The 20,418-nt window shown below is 52.2% G+C and overlaps 1 protein-coding gene across 3 annotated transcripts in view; it reads left to right on the forward strand.

Moving 5' to 3' along the window:
• The window catches only part of CREB3L1 (cAMP responsive element binding protein 3 like 1), a 45,133-nt gene that overhangs the window by 12,725 nt on the left and 11,990 nt on the right, over positions 1 to 20,418 (forward strand). For 2 of the 3 annotated variants that reach the window (XM_048065190.2, XM_048065188.2), the window contains exons 2-7: positions 10,694 to 10,922; positions 15,627 to 15,787; positions 17,487 to 17,565; positions 18,498 to 18,658; positions 19,175 to 19,324; positions 20,169 to 20,227. In XM_048065190.2, the coding sequence (XP_047921147.1) occupies positions 10,694 to 10,922; positions 15,627 to 15,787; positions 17,487 to 17,565; positions 18,498 to 18,658; positions 19,175 to 19,324; positions 20,169 to 20,227 (839 nt within the window). The remainder of the gene's footprint in view (positions 1 to 10,693; positions 10,923 to 15,626; positions 15,788 to 17,486; positions 17,566 to 18,497; positions 18,659 to 19,174; positions 19,325 to 20,168; positions 20,228 to 20,418) is intronic. The other variant, XM_048065189.2, reaches the window with a different exon arrangement.

Below are 20,418 nucleotides of genomic sequence, written 5' to 3' on the forward strand. Positions count from 1 at the left end.
AAGGATTTCGTATATATGGAGAGCTCCGTGCTTAGGGAAAGTCACTTGGCATCAGGATTAAGGTACAGAGGGGTAAGATTTCACTGAAGCTTCTTCTCTTTTGTTGCGCATAAAACCAAGATGGATACTAAGAGCCTGCCGTTGCTTCTGGTCCTGGATCATACACATGCAGAATAAGGCCCTATCTGAAAGGATGCCTGGAAGCCAAACCACTGCAGATTCCATCTTGGTTTTCTCACAGTCTTTGTTACTGTCTTGCACTACAAAGCCACTGTGGCAGGGCTGTAACTTCTCTTGCCACAGGAACCACTCACTTCCACCTGTGCTTTGATTATGTTAAAACCTAGTAATTAATTATACAGAAGGCAGTTTAATCTTTGAATCTGCTGCTGTCATGGACTTACATGACTACAGCCTGCCGTCATTAATCAGGTATCCAAATTCTCCCTGCCTGCAATGAGACCAGTGGTGTTTCTGCTGCCTGCAGAACAACCTGGTAGAGTGGCTATGCCATGCCACACCACGCAGATTAAAAAGTGACTTGGTTTTGTTTTCAGAAGGATCTCTGGTAGTAACGGTTTGCTCATCTAACAGCAAAAACCCCAAGAAAATGCTTTGTCTGGAGATTTAAGCTAGAGTCAGTGTTTGAAATGACTCATTTGTTTGGTGAATGTAGTTAGCTTCTACAAGATTTATTTTTTTTGTTAGAAAGAGGTGGATTTCTCTGAAGGCTTTTTTACTGAGACTAGATGTTTCTTTCTGAGAAGCTCAGTTAAAGATAATGAGTTTGAAGCAGGAGACGTGAATATAGTTCCACCACTCAGCTAGGTAAGGATCTGTATATTATCACCAGACTGATTCCCCCAGGCCCTAAGACCTGTGAAGCCACCCATCTGCTCCTAGTTCTGCTCCAGGCGTATCCAAAGAACAGATTCCCAAATCCACACATTTCTACAGACACTCCAGCACTGATCCCAGGCATTTTCAGGTTTCTCCTTCTTTTCACCAGCTACAGGGAGCTCAGCTGCTGGGCCTTGTCATAGAGAAGTCCTTGGAGAGCGGATGGCTGGAGAGCCAGGTGTTGGGATAGGATTGTCAGAGGCTGCTTTTCTCCTTCAGCCTCGATTTTCATCCCATGGCTGAAGTGGCTGCGTTATCTCTGACCAGTCAGATCTCCATCCCCGTCTTTGGAAACGTGGGGCCTTGACCCCTTGCTCAGTAACACCACACCTCCGTGCTCCCCGAGGATGGAGTTAATCCAGGCTGCCCCAGTAGTGAGGAGTGGCCTGAGAGGTGTTGCTGCCCTGAAGGAAGGATTTCCCCATCCTCCTGAGACTCTTGTTTCTACAGCTCCACTGCTGAGGTGAAAATGATACCCTCAGCACTGGAGCTGAAGTTTAATTTCCTATCTGTTGCTCAGGGCACAGATTTTCCACCGGGATATTGGCAGCAGGTCAGAAATCTGCATTCCAAGCTGAACTGCTTTGAAAACAGTCCTGGTGCCCAGAAGCAGGAGCGTCTCACACACATGCACGCGCACAGACAGCAAGAGACAGTGCCCTGTCCCATCCCAGCTCACGCAGGGCTCCTCCAGCGCCGGGACGCCTGCACATATCACATCCGTAGAGACAGCAAGTACTTCGGCAGCTGGTGGGACCCCATTCAGCATGCTGGTCATAAAACCCATCTCTTGCCCAGCCTTGCCATTAAAGAGAGTCCCAGCTCTCGATCTCTGAAGATTTTGAGTCAAAACCCCTCACATCCCTGAGTCATGAATCAGCTGGTCCAGATTTACTTGATCTGTAATTGCCCTTTCCAAAGGCCCAAGGAATGAAACCCACCAGTAATGTTTGGTATTAGCTGCATGCCTCAGCTTTTGGACTTGAACAGAGTACTGCTATCATCCTCTTCCAAGGCTTTTCTTTATGGCTCTCCAGGGACCTGACAGGGGACAAAATGTGGATTATCTCTGATTTTGTTCTCCGAGTGTTAAAGAGAAACGGTTTCAATGAGAGAAATGAAGGTGATTGTAAAGATAATACAGATCTTTCTTCCTGCTCTGGTTGTCTTACAAAGCAGATTTCCTCTATCTCCTAGGGCACCTTTCCTATTGCTTCAATTACCTTTCATGCAAGATACAGAAAAAAGGCCCATAATAACATGGGGATGAAGAGCCATGTAAGAGCAGAGATCTGCCGACTCTGGTGGCTCCAACCCAGTCCTGGACAGGGCCAGAAGCTTCCAAGAAAGTTGGAAGAAATGTTGGAGTGGTGTTTATTCTAGTTTATTTCAGTTACAGAACAAACTTCCCCATCCCCCCGACTAGTGACTGGCTTGAGCAGTTGTACCCTTTCCAATTGATTTTTAATTGCATTGTTCATTCATGCTTTATTTTGTGTCTTTCGGGATACCGCGACCTCGGCTTCCCTGCAGCACAGCAGTGTAGTTCACAGAGTCACGCAGAGCAAAGCAGCACTTTCTTTCTCTTGCCCTGCCTGCTGCCTTTCATTGCACCATGGGTCCCTCTCCGCCAGGACCGTAGCGAGACACAAACAGGCACTCCCAGGTGACTGCCCTGGAGCACAGGTTCCTCCTGGTGTCCCTCAGCAGCTCCAGTCTTTCTGTGCAGACCTCCTGGACCTCTACTCATATGAGCCGATGCTTTCTGCACCTCTGTGACCAGGAGGGAACTCAGATGAAGCCCTGCCATAGCGTGGCATAGCCTTACTCACGGTATTTTTCCTTTTTTCTCACACGTTCTAGCCTTATGTTTGCTATTTGGACTTTTGCAGTGCATCAAGATTTTTTCCCTAAGCTGTCTAGGTAGACCTGCCACACACAATTAAAATGAGGGGGCTTTCTCATGGTACGTTTGGCTCTAGATTTTCTGGGCTGGGCCTGAGCTGCACCTCTAGGTTGCGCAGGGGTGCTGCACGCCAATGGGCATGGCTGCAGAAACCCAAGTGTGTTCTGGCTGCTGTGGCTCTGCGGGGACTGAGAAGGGATATGTGTATAGGCTCTTTGCAAAGGGTAGGTCTGGCTGGAGGTGGATTGGGGTAACATAGCAGATGGGGCCTTCCCAAAGCTGATGCATTGCATTTTCACACCTAATGAGAGAAAGTTCACATTGACCCCCTCCCAAACTACAGCAGCTGAAGGACTCCCGGGGCCCCATCACTGAGTAGTTACGGTGGGTTTGGAAGCCTGCTGCAAACTCAGCAGAGGCTGCCACGTCAACACAAAGAGGTAAAGCACCAATTCAGGGAAGGGGACAGAGACCTGGAGGCAGGGACTTGTTTCTCTTGGCACTACCTCAGTGTGAGGAGCAGAGGAAAAGACCCCAGACGGCTTGCCCAGGGGGTACCTGCATTCCCGTGGGGAATACCCCCATCTACCTCCATTCGAGTGCAGCCCACCAGCCGCCACGATGGCTCAGAAATGCAGGCTGCTTTTTGTAATAGGCAGGTATCTTTGGTTCTCAGAGCTCAAAAAAAGACCTTGAAAGCCCCGAACTTTTTAATTGCCTTCCACGGACTCCTAGAAATAGCCCCCCGTATTCTGCCAAATGACAGTTAAGAACAGCTGATCTAAATGTTTCATTCCGAGGGGGTTGCGTCCACTTCTGTACACCGTTTAAATCCTGCTCTAATTATTTTTTTTTACCCGAGTCAAAGTAAGCCAAAGGAAATTTGGGCCTACGTAGCGCACACGCAGCGCGAGCAAGCTGGAAGGCAGAGGCATTCCTCTTATCCTCCAGGGCGCTGCTGCTGGGAGGAGACGCTCCCGTCTCCACAGGCTCCGCGAGTCTCGTGCAGAGCCGGCAAACGGCTGCTTCCCACCCCGGAGCGTGTGGAGAGCCGGGTAGCAGGTGCCTGTACGGGGAAAATGACTGGGTAGACGAGGCCGCCCTACGGCCGCTGGGTAGACGAGGCCGCCTACGGGGCAGCGCCGGGGGTATGAGGGGGCGAGAGGGGGGTGCAGCCCCCCTCTCGCCCCCTCATCCCCCCGGCGCTGCCCCGTGAGGTTGCCTCAGTGCCCAGCCGAGCCGTGAGGGTGACGAGGAAAAGGCAGGGGCAAGGAACCAGTGCCGGTGGCGGCTCGGTGCGCCCCGTCGAGGCGCTGCGTGTGGCGGCGGCCCGCGGGCCGCTCCGTCCTAACCCTGCACTCCTCCCGCCCGCCTCGCCGCCGCCGCCGCCGCCCGGCTCCTGGCAGCCGCCTCCCATTGGCCGCCGCTCGGCGGCGCCGGCCAATGGGCTGCGGCCGCTGCCGGCCGTTGGAAGCGCGCGGCGGCGACCGTTAACCGCCGGTGATGGCGGGGTGCCCCCCCCCCCCACACAACCCCCAACAGCACCCACAGTGCGCCCCCCTCAGCACCTGGTTCCCCCCCCCCCCCAGGGCGATGGCGCCTCATGAGGGGGCTGCGGGTCCCCGGGGACCCCGGCTGCCCTCGCCTCCCTCGCTTCAGGGCCCCAAGGGAGCGCCTCGTGTTGGCGCCGCTCCCGCAATCGCCTTCCCCTGATTGTGTCTTGAGCCTCCGTCGTCCCTCCTAGGTCTTGTGGCGCCTAGCGCTGGAAATTGTAAATCCAGGCCCCTTGGCACAGGTGCTCGGTGGAAGGAGGTTTCCACAAGGAGCTCTGCCGGGACTCCGCGAGGCAGCGGGGACATGGCTGAGGCTGCTTCCAAAGAATTACAGCTCGAAGCACCTTCGCTCTGAGGGGCTGTGTGCCCTGCGGGGATGGCACAGCTCGGCTGTGGGGAAGCAGGTCCCCTGCCTTGCTTTCAGTGACACTACACCCCACCTACCCATCCCTTTTCCTGTCATTCTGCGTTATTCTACAGAAGGCAATAAAATCTTGGGCTGGTTCCAGATAAGGCTGAGCTAAGCCCTCTGCCGCTTGGAGGCTGGGTGTCAGGGAGGTGTCTGGTTTATGTGCAATCCGAGGTCACAAAACTGAAAATCATCTTGGGTTACCTGGGCATTACTGGCAGTCTCAGGAAGACAGGACTGCTGCTGCTTGGAATGCTGGAGGGAAATAAATAGCTTTGGGGTTTGCAGATGGTTCAGGTTGAAGTGCTTCAGCCAAGCCATGCAGAGATGCAATAACAGCAGGGGGGACACAGAATAGGGGCATGGGCTGAGCAGGAGTGGAGCAGCAGGGAGCTGTGGTACATGAGGGGTGAGAGGAGACACAAAGAGCCACGCAGGTCAGGACACAGGGGCACCAGAGGGGTTTGAGAGAGCCGAGAGGTGGTTGGATGGCCGCGTGTGCCCCATGGGGGTGCACATGCACCAACTAGACCGTGAGGAGAAGTGTGCACAGCATCTGTCCATCCTGCATGGATCCTGTTAATGCTCTCAAGACCTTCACTTTCATAAGCTCTGCAATTTGCTGCATTTTAAAGCGAGCAGAAGGACTGTCTGGAGTGTATGGGCTCTTCTTTCCTGGAATGTAAAGGAAACCTCGGCTGTGAAGCTGGAGTGCAGGGGGCTTCATTCCTTAGTGAAAGCAGAGAAGGGAAATGCAGATGTCACAGCTGGGACAGAAGATTTATCTTGGCAAGCAAAGAGGAAAAATACTTTCAAAAATAAAAGAGAAAAGTCAGAAGAATCCCCTCCTCATCTGCACTGCCTGCCAGCACAAGCAGAACCTCCAACCTGCAAAGGCCCTTCGTCTCCTGGGCCTGGGCTGCCGCCCAGCTGGATTAGCCCCTTGCTGCTTTCTCCTTGGAGCGAGACCATCATAGTGGGAGCATGGAGGCTGTGAGAACTAAACTGATCCTGAAGGGAGATTGTCTCCAAACAACTCTGCTGGAGGTGGGGAGAGGAAAGTCACCATCAAAGGATGGATGTGTGAAAGGGAAAGGGAGAGACAGAAGTGACCACAACGCAGAAGAGGATGTAGGGAGAGGAAAGAGTCCCCTCCTTCATCTGCCTGTGGGCCACTGGGCTACCGTAGTGGCACCTCAAGGTGTCCCATGCACAGCTGGCAGTGGAAAAAGCTCAATGCTTCAGTCTCTGCTTGGGGGCCCCCAGAGGTCCAACACCAGCTCTGGGTGGGGGCAAATAGAGAGCTTGCATTTGGATGTCTGGATGCCTTACATTAGCTCCCAAGATAACTGCTGTACAACAGGAAGGGGTGTTCGAATGAGAAGTGCACGCACGCACACGCAGTTTGCTATTTAGACAACCCTAAGCATGAGGTCAGGATGAAAACATGTGGTGGAAATATGTTTGGAAGATTCGGTGCCTATGTCGGTCACCAGGAGTGGGAGGGAGCAGGAGCCAGCAGCTGACAGATTCGCACTCTCCCTGCAGCTGAGGTGGCCTCAGCCCGAGCGGATTCTCCTGTGGCATCAGCTGCCTGGAGATGGGGGGCGTCATCGCCACCCCTGTACCTGTACACCCAGGTTTGTCCCCTTTGGGCACTGCCTCCCCATCCTCCCGGAACCACGCTGAGGGGGATGGGCAGCTAGAAATCAGGCTTGGATCAGGAAATCCAGCACATCCTCACCATTGCGTTTCTGTCCCTTGGCTGCCCCCTCCCTGACCGCTCACTGGTAATACAGCTTTGGAAACACATCTCGTGCTATTTCTTGGCTTTTGAGCATAGTTAGAAGGAGAAGGAAGGAGGGTGTGAAAGGGAGGGGGAGATAGCAGGAGGGAATAATGCAAAATGAGACTGTGCTGTGAGCTCCGTATCCCATCTGGAAGCTGTTTTCCCCCAGTACACTTCACACCCGCTCCCTCTGGCCCAAGATGGTAAGGAATCACGTTTCCCAGTTGACTGGTCCCTCTTGCTCAAGCCAGGCCCGTCTGCATGAAAGCTACTTGAGATATCTTAAAGGACGATCTCAGCAGAGTTGCAGGTTCCTTCACTGTCACTGTTAGAAATACTTGGCCAGTTCCCTCAGGAGCGGGAGCTGGCTGGAAGATGCTCTTGAAGAGAGAGCCTAGACCGTGTGAGGTGATGAGCCTGCCCTGCTTCTGCGTCTCTGTACATCCCACCATCCCTACCAATGCCTGTGCACTCTTTCTTGGACCTTCTACTTACACGTGCCCCTGGTCTGCTGAGATGTTCATTGCCATGGTGTCACAAAAATCTCTCCACAGCCCCACAGCAGTCATTCCATTCAGTGGTAACACGTGCAGGCCTTCAGCTGTGCTTGCCCCAGTCCGTGTGGGAAGGAAGGGCAGGTACAGCACCTCCCTGGGCACATCAGCTTCCAGCCTGCGTAAAGCTACAGCTCATTTGGTCGGGCAATTAACCAGCTCCTGTTATCTGAAACTAGGTGCTGAAACTATCTGAAACTCTAGTGCTCCTAGAAACTAGGAGCTCCTAGAAACTAGGAGCGCTGACTCTGCCATGCTCCACCTCACCTGATCCACACAGCCCCAAGACACTGCACCCTGGGACCTGCAGTTATCCAGAGCATTCACTCACACATGATAGGGAAGAGAGCAGCTGAAGCCTCCTCTGAGTTTTGCCAGATAAGTGCAGCTCTCCCGCTGAGAATGGGTGGCACAGAGTCTGCATGATCTGGGCCAGCAGGCTCGATCTAGGCTAACTCGCAGTGGTTTTGATGACACTGTCCAAAATAGCTCTGGGCTGCTCTTCACTGTGCCCACCACAGTTGGATCTGGACAAGAGGACACTTTTTCCTGTTACCATGTGGTTACACCCATGGGTACCATTAGTAATCAGAAGTTTATCCTAAAGCTAATGATACCTGTTGGCATCAGGAGGGGACAAAGCCCACCCAGCAGACACAGCAATCTTCTTGGGACTTTGTGGCGTAATTTCCTGCTTGTCCTGTAGTCTCTGTTGTGGATTTAGCCAGCTACAAAGCCATGTTGTTATCCTTGGTTTACCCTTCCTTCTATTTTCCTTTGCCTCTTGCCTCCTTTTCTAAATAAAATAGCAATCTCTAGCTCTGTGTGATTGATGGGAGATGAAAAGGGGCTGCTTTGTCTCTGTCTCTTGGGAGAGAGCGGGCTTCAGGGGAGCTGAGCTTCTGCATCGCTGGAAGAACGGTGCTGCCTCTTCATCCTCACTTGGATGCAGGGAGGTCCTCCGGACAGCCTGCTGTGGGGTGTCTAAAAGAAGAACCACAAACCCGCAAGGACTTCTGCTGATTTTTGTGCCTGAGTTGGTGCTCAGCTCCTTGCTGTTATTAGTGATGTCTCACCCCTTAGCCACTGCTGGGGCAATTTTTTGGTTTCAGAGTAAACCCAGAGGCACATCTCCTCCTCTTGCCTCTGGGTAGGTTTGTCCTACAATGTCAAGACTGTTGACTGACCAAGAAATCCTTGTTCTGAGTGTGGGTGGCAAGCTGCTAAAAGACAGTGAGTGGAACTAATGCATAAATGCATCTTCTCCCTGACTGTCTTCACTCCCACCTCTGCCTTTGTTAATGAAAAGTTGTGAAAGAAATGTGAAGCATATGGCAGAGTCACAGACGGTTCTCCCTGCAGCTGTCCATCCAGCCCCGCTTCTCTTAGAGGGTTATGTGGTCACTTGAGTTTTGATGGCTATGACAGTACGTATATGATTTGGAGGCCTCGTGTCAGATCTCGGCTCTGCTGTGGTCTCGTGATGCACTGGCAGCCAGAGGTCCGAATCCCTTCACTTTTCCGCGGTTACGTTCTCACCCTTACCGTAAGGGTATCATGTTCATATCCTGTGTTTGCTTGTGTTGTTTGGAGAGAGCAAGACAAAGAACAGCTGTTACATGAGCAGGCACTCTCTGGGGTTAATGCTCAGGACTCCAAACTCTCTTACCCCTCTGTGCTGTAGGATAGGCCAAAACGTGGTTTGCCAGGGCTTTTTAGATAAATATCTAACCCAATTCCATCTGCTGACTCAGCTCCCTCCGAAGAACGGTTATGCTCAGCACAGATGGGAGGTGTCTGCTGTCACTCAATTCAAGCGCAGAAGTGCTTCTAGGCAACTTGGAAATGGCTGGGTAGCTTTTACCAAGCTGCCTCGCCAGCCCTGCTTCCGGCATGGGAACAAGTGGAGGAAACTTCAGCCCCGGCATCCCAGGGAGGGCCTCAGCCCTGGGATTTAGCACGAGTGCGCCTTTGCCGCCGTACCTGCACAAGCAGTGTCTGCCCTCCCTGGGATGGCAGTGTGTTGGGCTGTCTGTCACTCCAGGCAGCAGAGTGGGCATCTGGTTTTCAAACTGAGTGGCTGAGGGACGATGTTAGGGTGTGAACGGCACTGCCGTGATGGAAACTGCAGCAGCTCACTGCCTCCCTCTCCCCCTCGGTGGGAAGCGTGGGTCTGTTCAGCTGCAGCCTCCTTCGCTCCCCAGCCTCACCCTGCACTCTGACAGCCTGCGTAATGTTGACAGAGCGATATTGTGCTCAGGTAAAACAAATATACCTTCCTGTAGGAACAGGAACCTGCAGGCTCCGACATCCGGGGTCCTCTGGCCAACACCTCCCTCAGTCCCAGAGGGGGGGAAAGAAAGGCCTGTGTGCACCCCCTGCTCCTCCAGGAGCTGGGCTCCTTCCCGAGCTCGGCTCTCCCACTGGAATGCCCTGGCGTTCATGCCTCTGCTCCAGGACCTGCGTGCTCCCTCCCACTCTCTTTCACCCATACCCTATTGCTCTTGGTATTTCAGTATGCTGCTTTCAATGCCTTTCTGCCCACCCAGATGCTTTTGCAGGCGGGGGGGGACCCAGTCTGACTCGGCTGAGCTCTCTCCAGTTCATTTAAGTTGCACAGTTCCGTCTGTGTAATATAGTCACTTGAACGTATCTGTCTTTTCTTTCCTCTCTGTGAGCCAGAAGCCTCAATCTGCCAACAAATGGGATAATTTTTCAGCTGGTGTTTGGCAATCATAATTTTTCTCCCTGCCCAACCAGTGCTTTGTTGTAGCAAATGGAAAAGTGAGCGATCTGACTTCTGAATAGGAGGATGTGCCTCAAAGGAAGCAGGTTCCCTGTGGCATCAGGAGCCCAGCTCCACAGCCACCCCGGCCAGATTTACTGGCTGTTACTGGAATGATTAGTGGAATGATTGTTTGTTGTTAACAGCCCATCTGTAGTGTTTAAACTTCATCGGGGAGCAGAATTTCACAGGCATTATCTGGCTGAAGGACAGCTTCATATGGTCCACAGAGGGGCTGTGAAGTCCCAGAGGAAATTAAATACAACAGGGGGCCTTCCTGTTATGTTGATCCAACTGATCTTTTTTTTCTCTGATAGAAATCAGCAGCTGGTTTGATGTTCTCTGGGGCATCAGAGTGCCTATTGCTGCTGGCAGAGAACATGAGAAAGTGTCTGTCACCACAGACAGGTGCTGAAGACCATGATTTTCTGCCACACTTGCATTTTGTCTTCACAGGGATTTCTTGCCTTGTGCTCTGTTTGGCTAGATGTCGTAGTGAGATGATGCTGGGAAGCTGAAGATAGTTACACACTGAGGAGGGAGGGGATGTGAGAGTATAGAAGAGTTTCGTGAGTGTTTGTGGCATAGATAAACAGGCAGAGAGGCTGAACAGCACTTAGGCCCTTTCTATCTAAATTTGTAGTGTTTTTAACAAACTGATGCAAGGAAGGGATAGCAAATGCATTTTCCCATCCAGAAAGGGCTGTCACTGAGGTTTGGCTCTCAGCGCAGAGGAAGGCTCTAAGATCCATCCTGGACTTGACACTAACAATCCCTCTCCCTCGGTCTTTCCTCAGCATTTCTCCGAGAACCTGGATCACTTCTCCGACAACATGGAGGATTTCTCCAACGACCTCTTCAGCAGTTTCTTCGATGACCCAGTGCTGGCCGAAAAGAACCCGCTGCTGGACATGGACCTGGACCCACCCACTCCAGGCATCCAGGCAGAGCACAGCTACTCCCTCAGTGGAGACTCTGCTCCCCAGAGCCCCCTCATGCCTGTCAAGACTGAAGATAATGCTAACGGTGAGCAGGAGACGTGCGCACTGCACAGCTTCAGGCACATCTGTTAGCAGAGGCTCTGGCTGCCTTCCATATATAAGGACAAACTGGCTATTCCTTGGGCTTGCGCATGGCTAATCCAGGGAAGAATTTGATCTGCCATTGTCAAACACAGCCCACATTTTTTCCTTCGGTTTGTGCTCTGACGGCCACATTGCTCCTTTGACGGGCTAACATACTTACGAGGATAATAATTGGCTGTGGTTCTGCATGCTGCCAGCTTCTGGCAAGCAATAGGCAAAGTCTTTTTAGGATCTTGCAAGCCTGGGTGTGGATGCCCCAGATCCAGGTCTGTTTTGGCATCTGTCAGCAGGGTTTTGGCTTGGATAGAGGAAGCATGCGTCTCTGGCTGCAACCAGTGCTGGTACATGTGGAAAGCTAAGTGGCTTCTTTACCAGCAGATCTTTTAGCAGGAGACAGAGAGGAACAGTCATTTCAAAACCTATTTTTAAAACAATTCATTTCAGGATAATTTATGATGGCTGGATATTTTTAGAGCCGTCCTTGCACAGAGTCCTGTAATTTGCGGGACTGTGTGGGTGTCCCAACAGCTGATGGACAACCAGGCTGCCTGAAAAAGCAGTGGCACAGGCTCAGTATACACAGAAGAAAGCCATTACTTTGAATGAGAGTGAGACCTGGGACAGAGGCTTCCCTATTATGGCCAGGAAGGATCCCAGCTCTGTGGTACAAAGGCAGGAGGGGTGGAACTGGCCTCCACTGCCTCTTTGGTCCCTGCAAAGAGCACAGCCATTCCCACCATGTTCCGCAGGGGCCACTCGGAGAGGTGCTGGGAGAGAGGCTCGTGGCAGGCCGAGCAAGCTCTGCCTTGGTATCAAAAAGCTTTCCATTTGCACGGTTCTTTTTTCCTAGCTTTAACCCCAGTGCGGTCTTGGAGAGCACTCAGCCCAGACAGGCAACCAGGCAACTAACAAAAAACAAACCGGCGTGAGCGCACAGACGAGTCATTATTTTGCCCCTGCAAATGAACACAAGGAGGATGAGGCTTGGGAATGAGAGAAGCAAAAGGCATGAGTTGTAGAGAGCAGTGAAATGCTCCATGAAGCCTGGCTGCTTGAAGCTACCTCAGGGACTCCTCCCTGGGACACTTGTCACCACATCCGCTCCTCTGTGTCTGGGCATACGCCTGCTTCAGCTGCAGTCTCTCCAAGGCAAGACCACGAGTCTCCTGAATGGAGTGTGACATTCCCCCTCGGGCAGAGGCCAGCACAGCGTGAAGCACATAACCCAGGAGAGCTCCAGGCGGGCCTGACACTTGCTCTCCGAGGGTGCAGATGAGCTCTATACAGGGAGAGAAGCCTGCTGTCAGTGTGGCAAGCTCAGGGGTACCTATGCACCCCGTCCTGCAGTGGGATAATTCAGCCCATCTTTCCAGGGCTATCTTGGCTTGTAATGGGATGTGAGTCATATTGTAGTGTAGCCCTGAGTCAGGTCCAGTATTTGTAACACTGTGCAGTCCTTTTGGCACAGCTCCATCCAGTCTCAGTCCTTTTAGACACTCAGCTCAAATTAATTACCCAGGAGTGGCTTTTCTTTAACATTAACCAAGCACTGCTTGGTCTGCAGAGCTCCTCAGGAATGCCCGGGCTCTGTCTAGGCTTGGAGCTGGCTGAGGATTGCTGTTTATCAGCTTTCTCCCAGCTTTGCTGCAGACCTCCGGCACTTCCAAATCCTGCCCCTTCCCACATGGTTCCCACTAACATGGGTCAGCTAGGGCAAGCTGCTGGGTGCATTGTGACCCTGTTTATCAGTGGAGTCTGCTTTCCAGATGGTTTGCACACACAGACTGGCTGCTCCAGTTCTCAGTACCAGCCCTCAGTTCTGCAGGGTGTGATTCAATGCCAGGAGCGGGGAGAGCCGGGGTCGTGCAAAACAGTGGGTGCTGAACCAGCCCCAAGGCTAGTGACTGCACTCCTGTCCAGGTCCTGCTTCCTCACTGCTCTTTGTCTTACCACCTCTCCAACCCAGGGCAGCTGTGGATATTTCACAGCCATACTTTTTCCCATTACGTACAGAGTACCAACAGCAGAAGATGACCTTCCTGGCGTCCCTCACCCAGCAATATACTGTGGATTCTGCAGTGGTTACAGACTGGCCATACCTCTGAAATGCTCTCTCAGACGGCAGAACTTAGATGTGTCCACACAAAAGGCCTCGTTCTCAGTCCCACATTGACCCTCTCATGGCTTATATGTTTGAGTCTGCAACCCAATCATTCCCCAGATAAATCTCTGAGGGTGGGAAAGAGAGCAGGGTCAGAATGTAGACAGGAAACGGGAGGACAGCACATACTTATTTGGGTGTCTGCTCCTTGGGCTGTCTGGGCTGACAGCACAGGGGGCTGCTCTCTTGCTGAGTCAAATCTGAACGGGGAAAACCCTTGGTGGTCTGCTCTGGTAACTTGCTTCAGCAGCAGCCCTCCCAGATGGAGGTTGCCTCTGAGAAAAAGAGATGTGCAAAGTTTTGCAACAGAAAGGGAGGATGAGGAGAGTGAGGCTTAAAATCACAGTAAGGGAACTTCAGATTAGCCAGTAGGCAAAACCTTCCCATCATGGCCATAGTGAAACCCTAGAAAAGATTTAATGGGGAAAGCTGTGGACTCCTAACCACCTTGCAGAGGGATAGGATCAAGTCAGACAACGCTCTGCCAGGCCTGACACAGGTTTAGCTGGACTTGCCTGCAGTGGAGGCACAGACTGGAAGAGCTCTCAAGATCCCTCATCTCTGTAACAGGCTGTGGTCAGACAGAGAAAGTCCAAGGTTTTTTTGTCTGCAAATACTTGTGGCTGTGTAACACCTTGCCTCCTTCTATAAGAAAGGGCTTGCTTGCATACCAGAGGTGACTGGGACTTCATTACCAGCAGTGGTTTTGATGTACATAGTCGGACAAAGAAAGTGCAATTCAGTCTGTGTCTGCTCAGCGGCCCCTCAGTTGTCACGGCCATGCAGTGCACCCCGCCTGATGTGCTCCCCAGTGCTGCTGGCCCTGCTGCAAGGTGGAAGCTCCAGGAAGCGATCCAGCAGCACTGGGAGCAGCACGCTGAGCCACTACGCACACAGAGCAGCCGCAGCAACTGGTGTCTCAGCTCGAAGGTTTCCAGCTACACAGGGAGCTGGAAAGAATGGGCTTCTGCTAGGAAGACCTATCCAGGCAGCAAACAAAGGGGTGCCAAACCAAAGATGGGAAGGCGACACATGCCACTGGAAAGGGGCAATACTGTGTTAACTGATGTAATTCCTGCCCAAGCTTTGGCACCATCGTGTCAAAGGATTCTACCCTGTCCTCTCCTGAGGGCAACATTGCAATAGATGCCATGCATCCAAAAAGATGCCTCTTTTGTGCCCTACTTTGTGCAGGCTTTCGTGGAGCTGAGAAGGACCTTTCTCCCCCTCTTCTCTTGCCAGGATGTCTTCTAGACTGGGCCCTGCACTGCAGAGCTGCTTTGGGCAGCAGACAGCTAGGCAGCTCCCCTGGGTCTGTGAGCGCTGTACGCATTGAGAGAAGTGCAGGGGGCCGGCGAGTGAGCCTGAATGTTGCCTCATGCTGAGCCAACTGGGGCACTATCTGGTGACATACTTAGCAAAAGTCTGTCCTGTGTCAAGACAAATGAGTTTCTGGTTGTCAGATAAAAAGGGGAAGGGAAGAGATGAGGATTAGAGAGGAGGATGCAGGCTCCAGGCCAGCTAGAAGTAGCTTTTTGGCAGGCTGAAGTGTTTGAAGAGCAATAAGGGGACCAAAACTTCAGAGCAGAGCCCAGGCAGCTCTCCTGCTTAGCAGCTTTTTTTTTTTTTCCACATCTGAGCTGCACCTCTGCCTGAATCCTAGCTCCTGGGATCTCTGCTTCCAGTGGCGAGCCCGGCTCATGCCACAGACGTGCATGGGACAGGGGCAGGCAGGGACTGAGGAGAAGGCCCCCACACAGCTCCTTTTGGTACTCTTCAGGCACTTGCTGTTCTTGCTGCTGCTTGTGCTCCTGCCAGCAACGGCAGCGTGGCAGGGCTACATACAGCCTCTGAGCAGCACGGGGTGGCGGAGGTGAGACAGGGGAGCAGCACCACAAGCAAGGTGCCACACCAGACTTCTTTCATCCTCTCCTCCTTCGTGCAGCAAAGCTCTGGTACTCAGCACAGCATCGGCAGGAGGTCAGAGCAGCACGTGTGGACCTTTCGCTGCCTTCACGCTTGCCCTCTTTGCAGCTCGCTAGCACGGAGGTGGTGCTCTTCTTGGTAACACAGCTGGCAGCTCTGTGATGCTGCCCATGCTGCCCGAGGAGCCCAGCCCAGCGTCTTTCTCACACAGAGCTCTAAATACAAATAGGCTCCAGAGGATAGATTGAGACATCAGTGGGGAAGAAACCCTGCAGCTGTCCTCCAGCACGGGCTGCACAGGGAGAGCAGAGAAGAGCAGAGACACAATCCCTGTAGCTCTGTCCTGTCTGCACCCCACAGGCTGGGGGCTTGTTCCTTTTTGTTCCCTCTGTTGTGGGCTTGCACATGCTTGTGTGGTGACAGTGCTAAACTTGGAAAGGCAGCCTCCCTGGGGGAGGGGGGAGAAGCTGTCTGCATGGATTTTTTTATTTTATTTTATTTTATTTTTACTTGTCCTGTTCTTGCTGGAGTTTGACTCTCACGTTGTGCATGTTTCAGAGCTGGAGAATGGAGTGTGGTCTCTGGGGCCCAAACTCTGCTCCATCATGGTGAAACAGGAACAGAACCTGGCTCTAGACCTGCCTGAGTCCCAGCTAGCTGCCAGCTCCATACCAGTGCTGAACCTCAACCCTCTGCAGAGACTGCCAGTCCCCGAGGAGGTGAGCCCGTCTAAGATCCATCGGGAACCCAGGCTCTCACACAGCAGCACCCCTGCTGGTGTGGACCCAGCCTTGTGACTGCAGGGTCCTGCTAGGTGATTTAGCTGCTGGACAGACGGAAGAAGGTGATGCAGAACCCAGATGGCGCATTATTTGTCATTCCTCTCTTGAAATAGCTGTCAGAGCAGCACCAAACCTTAGGCTAGCTAGAACTGTCTTCTTGATTCCTTCAGCGAAGCTACAAGACAGTTTATCCTTCCAGAGAAAGCGATGGAAGGAGGGTTTTCTCTGGCACAGAAGGCTTTACAATCTGGGTTAAATACAAGCGTGTTTCCTTGGCACAAAACCCAAAGGCTTTTAAGCTCGCACATGCTGGAGGCCTGTCCCCTCCAATCTGCCAATATTTCTGTAACCACTCTTTTGCTTATTTTCATTGACTTTGGATTACATTTTTTCTCAGAGAGCAGTGTCAGTTAATGTGATGCCAATGACCCCACTACTTCTGAGTACAGAACCCTGCCCTGCCACTGTCTTTTTCATGGTCTTGGGCTTATCGTATGGCCTCTCACTTTTATCGGCTGCTCACTGGAAATGGAAGCCCCACTCCAGGTCCTCCTCGCATTTTCCTATGAGGAAATGGGAACTATTATTTAAGAAACAAGGGGCGAAGTCAGTTGGTCATATCTAAGTCCTTAAGAAGTCTGTTTGTCTGAAGGAGAGTCACTCGTGCCACTGCTGTGTGGGAGGAAGCTGGGGGCTCAGTTTGGCTGTCCTTGAGTCCAGCCGTGTTGGACAGGAAGGTCTGACCAGCCTCACACAAACCTCAGCTATCTTGTAGCAGCTCAGCAGATAACAGGAGAGCATCTCTGGGGTTCACTTCCTTTTTTCACTCATGCTGAGCATCTTCCCATTTAAACAACCTTCCAAAACAAATGTGTACTTCCAGCCAAAACTGTGCACAAACTTCCTCCACTATTTACACAGCTTGAACTTGCTGTGCCCTCGAAGCTCTGCTGTGTGTGCTCGGCAGCCATACCATGGCGCTCTCTCAGCTGTGTTTACAGTCTGGAGGAGTTTGCAATGTGTCTGTTCAGTGTAAAAACTCCCCCAGCCTGTGGTGGCCTGGGGGCTGGTGAGCCAGGGAGCTGAGGGGCAGCACAGCCCAGATGGAAAGAAAAGTACTCTTTATTTAACTCTCAATCCCCTCCAATTGGAAACAGATGCCCAGTGGTCCTGGTGAAGATCATGTGAGCAGGATGGGGGTTTTGTTCTGTTTCTTTTTCTGTACAACCTCTATACTCCCATTTCTAATGAAGGCAGATCAAAGAGGGGCTTCCCATGATAATGCAGAGGTTGGTTTAAATTGCGCTGTCTGGGTCTAGCAAGGGAAGAATTGCCAAGGATAAAAGTAGTCTCCCTCTCGGAGGTACTCGGTGCACGAGTTGGCAGCACATCCATCTGCCACTGCCTGTTCCTCTGCAAACATGTGTTTGCACTCTTTCTGCCCAGCGACACAGACTTCAGGGGGTTATGTTTGGACTTGGCTGCTGTTGCGTGCAGTGAGAGGCTGCTTTGGGGCAGAGCTGTGATATGGGGCAGAACACAGAGCGGGGAGCAATGGCTGGGAGCAGAACTGGTGGGAGCCCCTGGGCAGGGGAAGCGACAGCATCCAAGAACTCTTTCTGCTTCTCTTCCACAGACTCCCATAGAAATGACTCCAGCACCTGTGATCAAAGCTGAACCCAAAGAGGTGAACCAGTTTCTAAATGTACCTGCAGGTAAGAAGATAGAATTTGCTGGTTGACATAAATTCCTCTAAATTGCTCAGATATAGATCATCACTGTACAACACCTGAGAGCAGAGCCACATATAGTACTGAGCTACAGACCAATAGATGAGTGGGCACGGCACGGTTCCAACTCAGATCTGTGTCTGGACCGACAGTCACACACAGAATTGTTCAGACAGGGATTCCCAGGCAAAACAGGCTACCTCAGAGCTGGAAATATGCAAGAGTGCCTTTAAAATCCTCAGAGGGACTGCAACATTATCCAAAAACAACCATCTGAAAGTCAGGATATTCAGGATCCAGTTTAATTTGAAAGAAACCCAAGCATCTGAAAGTCCACCGATGTACAAATGAAAGCACTATAGGAACTCCCACTCTGCCTCAGAGAGACATTCCTTAGGCATATTCCCACCTCCATGAAGGCCCCCAGGGCTCTCTAGTACAAAGTGGGGACAGTTTTCAAGTGCTTGGCAACCAGCTGAGTGACCAGAGCCCCTTTGGATCAAGTGTGCTGGCAAGCGTGCGAGCCCTGTGGTGCTTTTGGAAGAGCTCTTCTCCTACAGAGCTTCCTGTACATGTGAACAGGCTATGGAGCAAAACATCACGGGCTTTGTACTCCATTTTGGTTGACACCAGGGCAGCTTATTGCTTTGTAAATACCTTCAGTGCCTTGGCAAAGCCCCTGACAATTCTCTGACTCCTGCAGTTCCTAGTTTAGCACATTTGAGGTCAGCCTCACCTCTGTCTTGGGCAACACTCAGTCCAGCCTTGTTCTTAGAGCCACCCCACCTTTTAAAACTCATCACCCTCTCCTTTCAGTCCTGTTTTATGGCAGTGCCTTTTCCTGTTGCTACTCAGGGCACTGTGACTGTCCCAACAGTTGACGTGACAGCCATTGACTCAATATCCTTAATTCTCAGTAGATGACCTGGTGCAGATGCCTCCAACTCCGCCCAGCAGCCACGGCAGTGACAGCGACGGATCCCAGAGCCCCCGGTCCCTGCCTCCCTCCAGCCCAGCCCGACCCGCTGCTCGCTCTTCCACTGCCATCTCCTCCTCACCTCTCCTCACAGCACCACACGTAAGGAGGCAGCAGGAGGTCGCTGAGACACGGGGCTCCTTGGTGCTCAGAGGGGGCTGGAGGTTTTCTGAGGCTCTCGTGGGGGATCCTGTCCTCGTTAAGGTTTCCTAGCTGAAACACCCTGCCAAAGCAATGTGATGTCCCGGCACAGGGGTCTGGGGACAGGGTGGTGTTCACAGGAGCGAGGAGAGGCCCAGTGAGTCCTGCAAAATGCCTACCAGCAGCTACCTTGTTTTAGCAAGTGCTGTCTTTCGGTCCATACTTTGGGGAGTGGCCTCTGCCCTGGGGGATTTTTTGAGGAAGTTAATGGAAGAGAAAGGAATAACTGAGCAGGTGACCTTCCAGGTAAAGAGGAAAGCAGCTGCTGAGTTGTGTCCCCAGGATCAGGGTGACAGCAGGAAGGAGCACTGCACTGTGCCTATTTGTACTGCACCCCTAGCTGCTCTACAAGACTTTAAGGAGGACCGCTGGGATAGGACTCCTTGCTGACGCTGATAGCTGCTCTCTGTGTTTCAGAAGTTACAAGGGACCTCTGGCCCTCTGCTCCTGACTGAAGAGGAGAAACGCACCTTGATTGCTGAGGGCTACCCAATTCCTACTAAGCTGCCCCTCACCAAAGCAGAAGAGAAAGCACTGAAGAGGGTCAGGAGGAAAATCAAGAACAAGGTGACTTCAAAAAAACATAACCGTGAGGTTCCCTTGATTCCAGAGCAGCTTCATCTGACCACTGCTATAGTTATCCTTGCCTCCTCAGCTGCGGTGCAGCTCAGAAGAGGTGGGATCCCACCTTTGATGCACTGGCACAAGCCTCCCGATCCACATAAATGGTGCCATGGGTCACAGAATGGTTTGGGTGGGAAGGGACCTTAAAGATCATCTAGTTCGTCTCTGTAGGCATGCTGTGCATGCAGCTGTAGCTGGAGAGTGTGGCTTCTAGCCCATCCCCTGCAAGTACATGGCCTGGGATGGGGCCCACAAGCTAAGACATCATGGATCAGACTGATTGTCCTGGTCAGGCCTCTCTGTGGGGACAGGGAAACAAGAGCCACTTGACAGCATAGGACATGAGCGGTTAACAGAGCTCATTAGCCAGGCAGAAGCTATCAGACTGTGATTGGAAAGCATCTTGTGGGAGAAATTAAATGAGACCCTGAATTAGTCACCCAGTGACTCAGAAGTGGTCTGGGGCAGAATCTGCCCAGATGGCCACAGCACGTACCCGTGTGAGTCAGAGGAGTTAAATGCAACCCAAAAGATGCTCTCAGCAGCAAGGGGATCAGGCATACTGCAACAAATGGTTGTGGTCTACAGGCCAAAGAAGGCTGTATGCCTGCAGCATCCATCCCTCCCAGAGACCAGTCGGAATAGCAGACTGGAAGATGCCTTCCCCGTTTACCTGAGGGTGCTGTATATGCAGGGAGCAGACAAGACAAGGGGACCACAAATAAGTGTCTAGAGGCTCCAGATACTCTAGATACTGACTCCTCTCTGATGGCTGCCCCTCTCACAGATCTCTGCTCAGGAGAGCCGCAGGAAGAAGAAGGAATATGTGGAGTGTCTAGAGAAAAAGTAAGTTTCTTCTTTTCAGTCTTACCTTTGACAAAGGATCCCTGTTCCTTCAAACCCCTCTTTCTAGTGCTTTTGGCTCTGACAGCCCCCTTGGTCCCATCCATTTGTAGTAATGCTTTCCCACAGCTCCTCAGTTCAAAGGTGGCTGAGTCAGGGTCAGGGCTCCCCCCTCTCACTCCCAGTATGGTACG

Source organism: Anser cygnoides, chromosome 5 (genome assembly GCF_040182565.1).
Source record: "Anser cygnoides isolate HZ-2024a breed goose chromosome 5, Taihu_goose_T2T_genome, whole genome shotgun sequence".
Classification (NCBI taxonomy): Eukaryota; Metazoa; Chordata; class Aves; order Anseriformes; family Anatidae; genus Anser; species Anser cygnoides.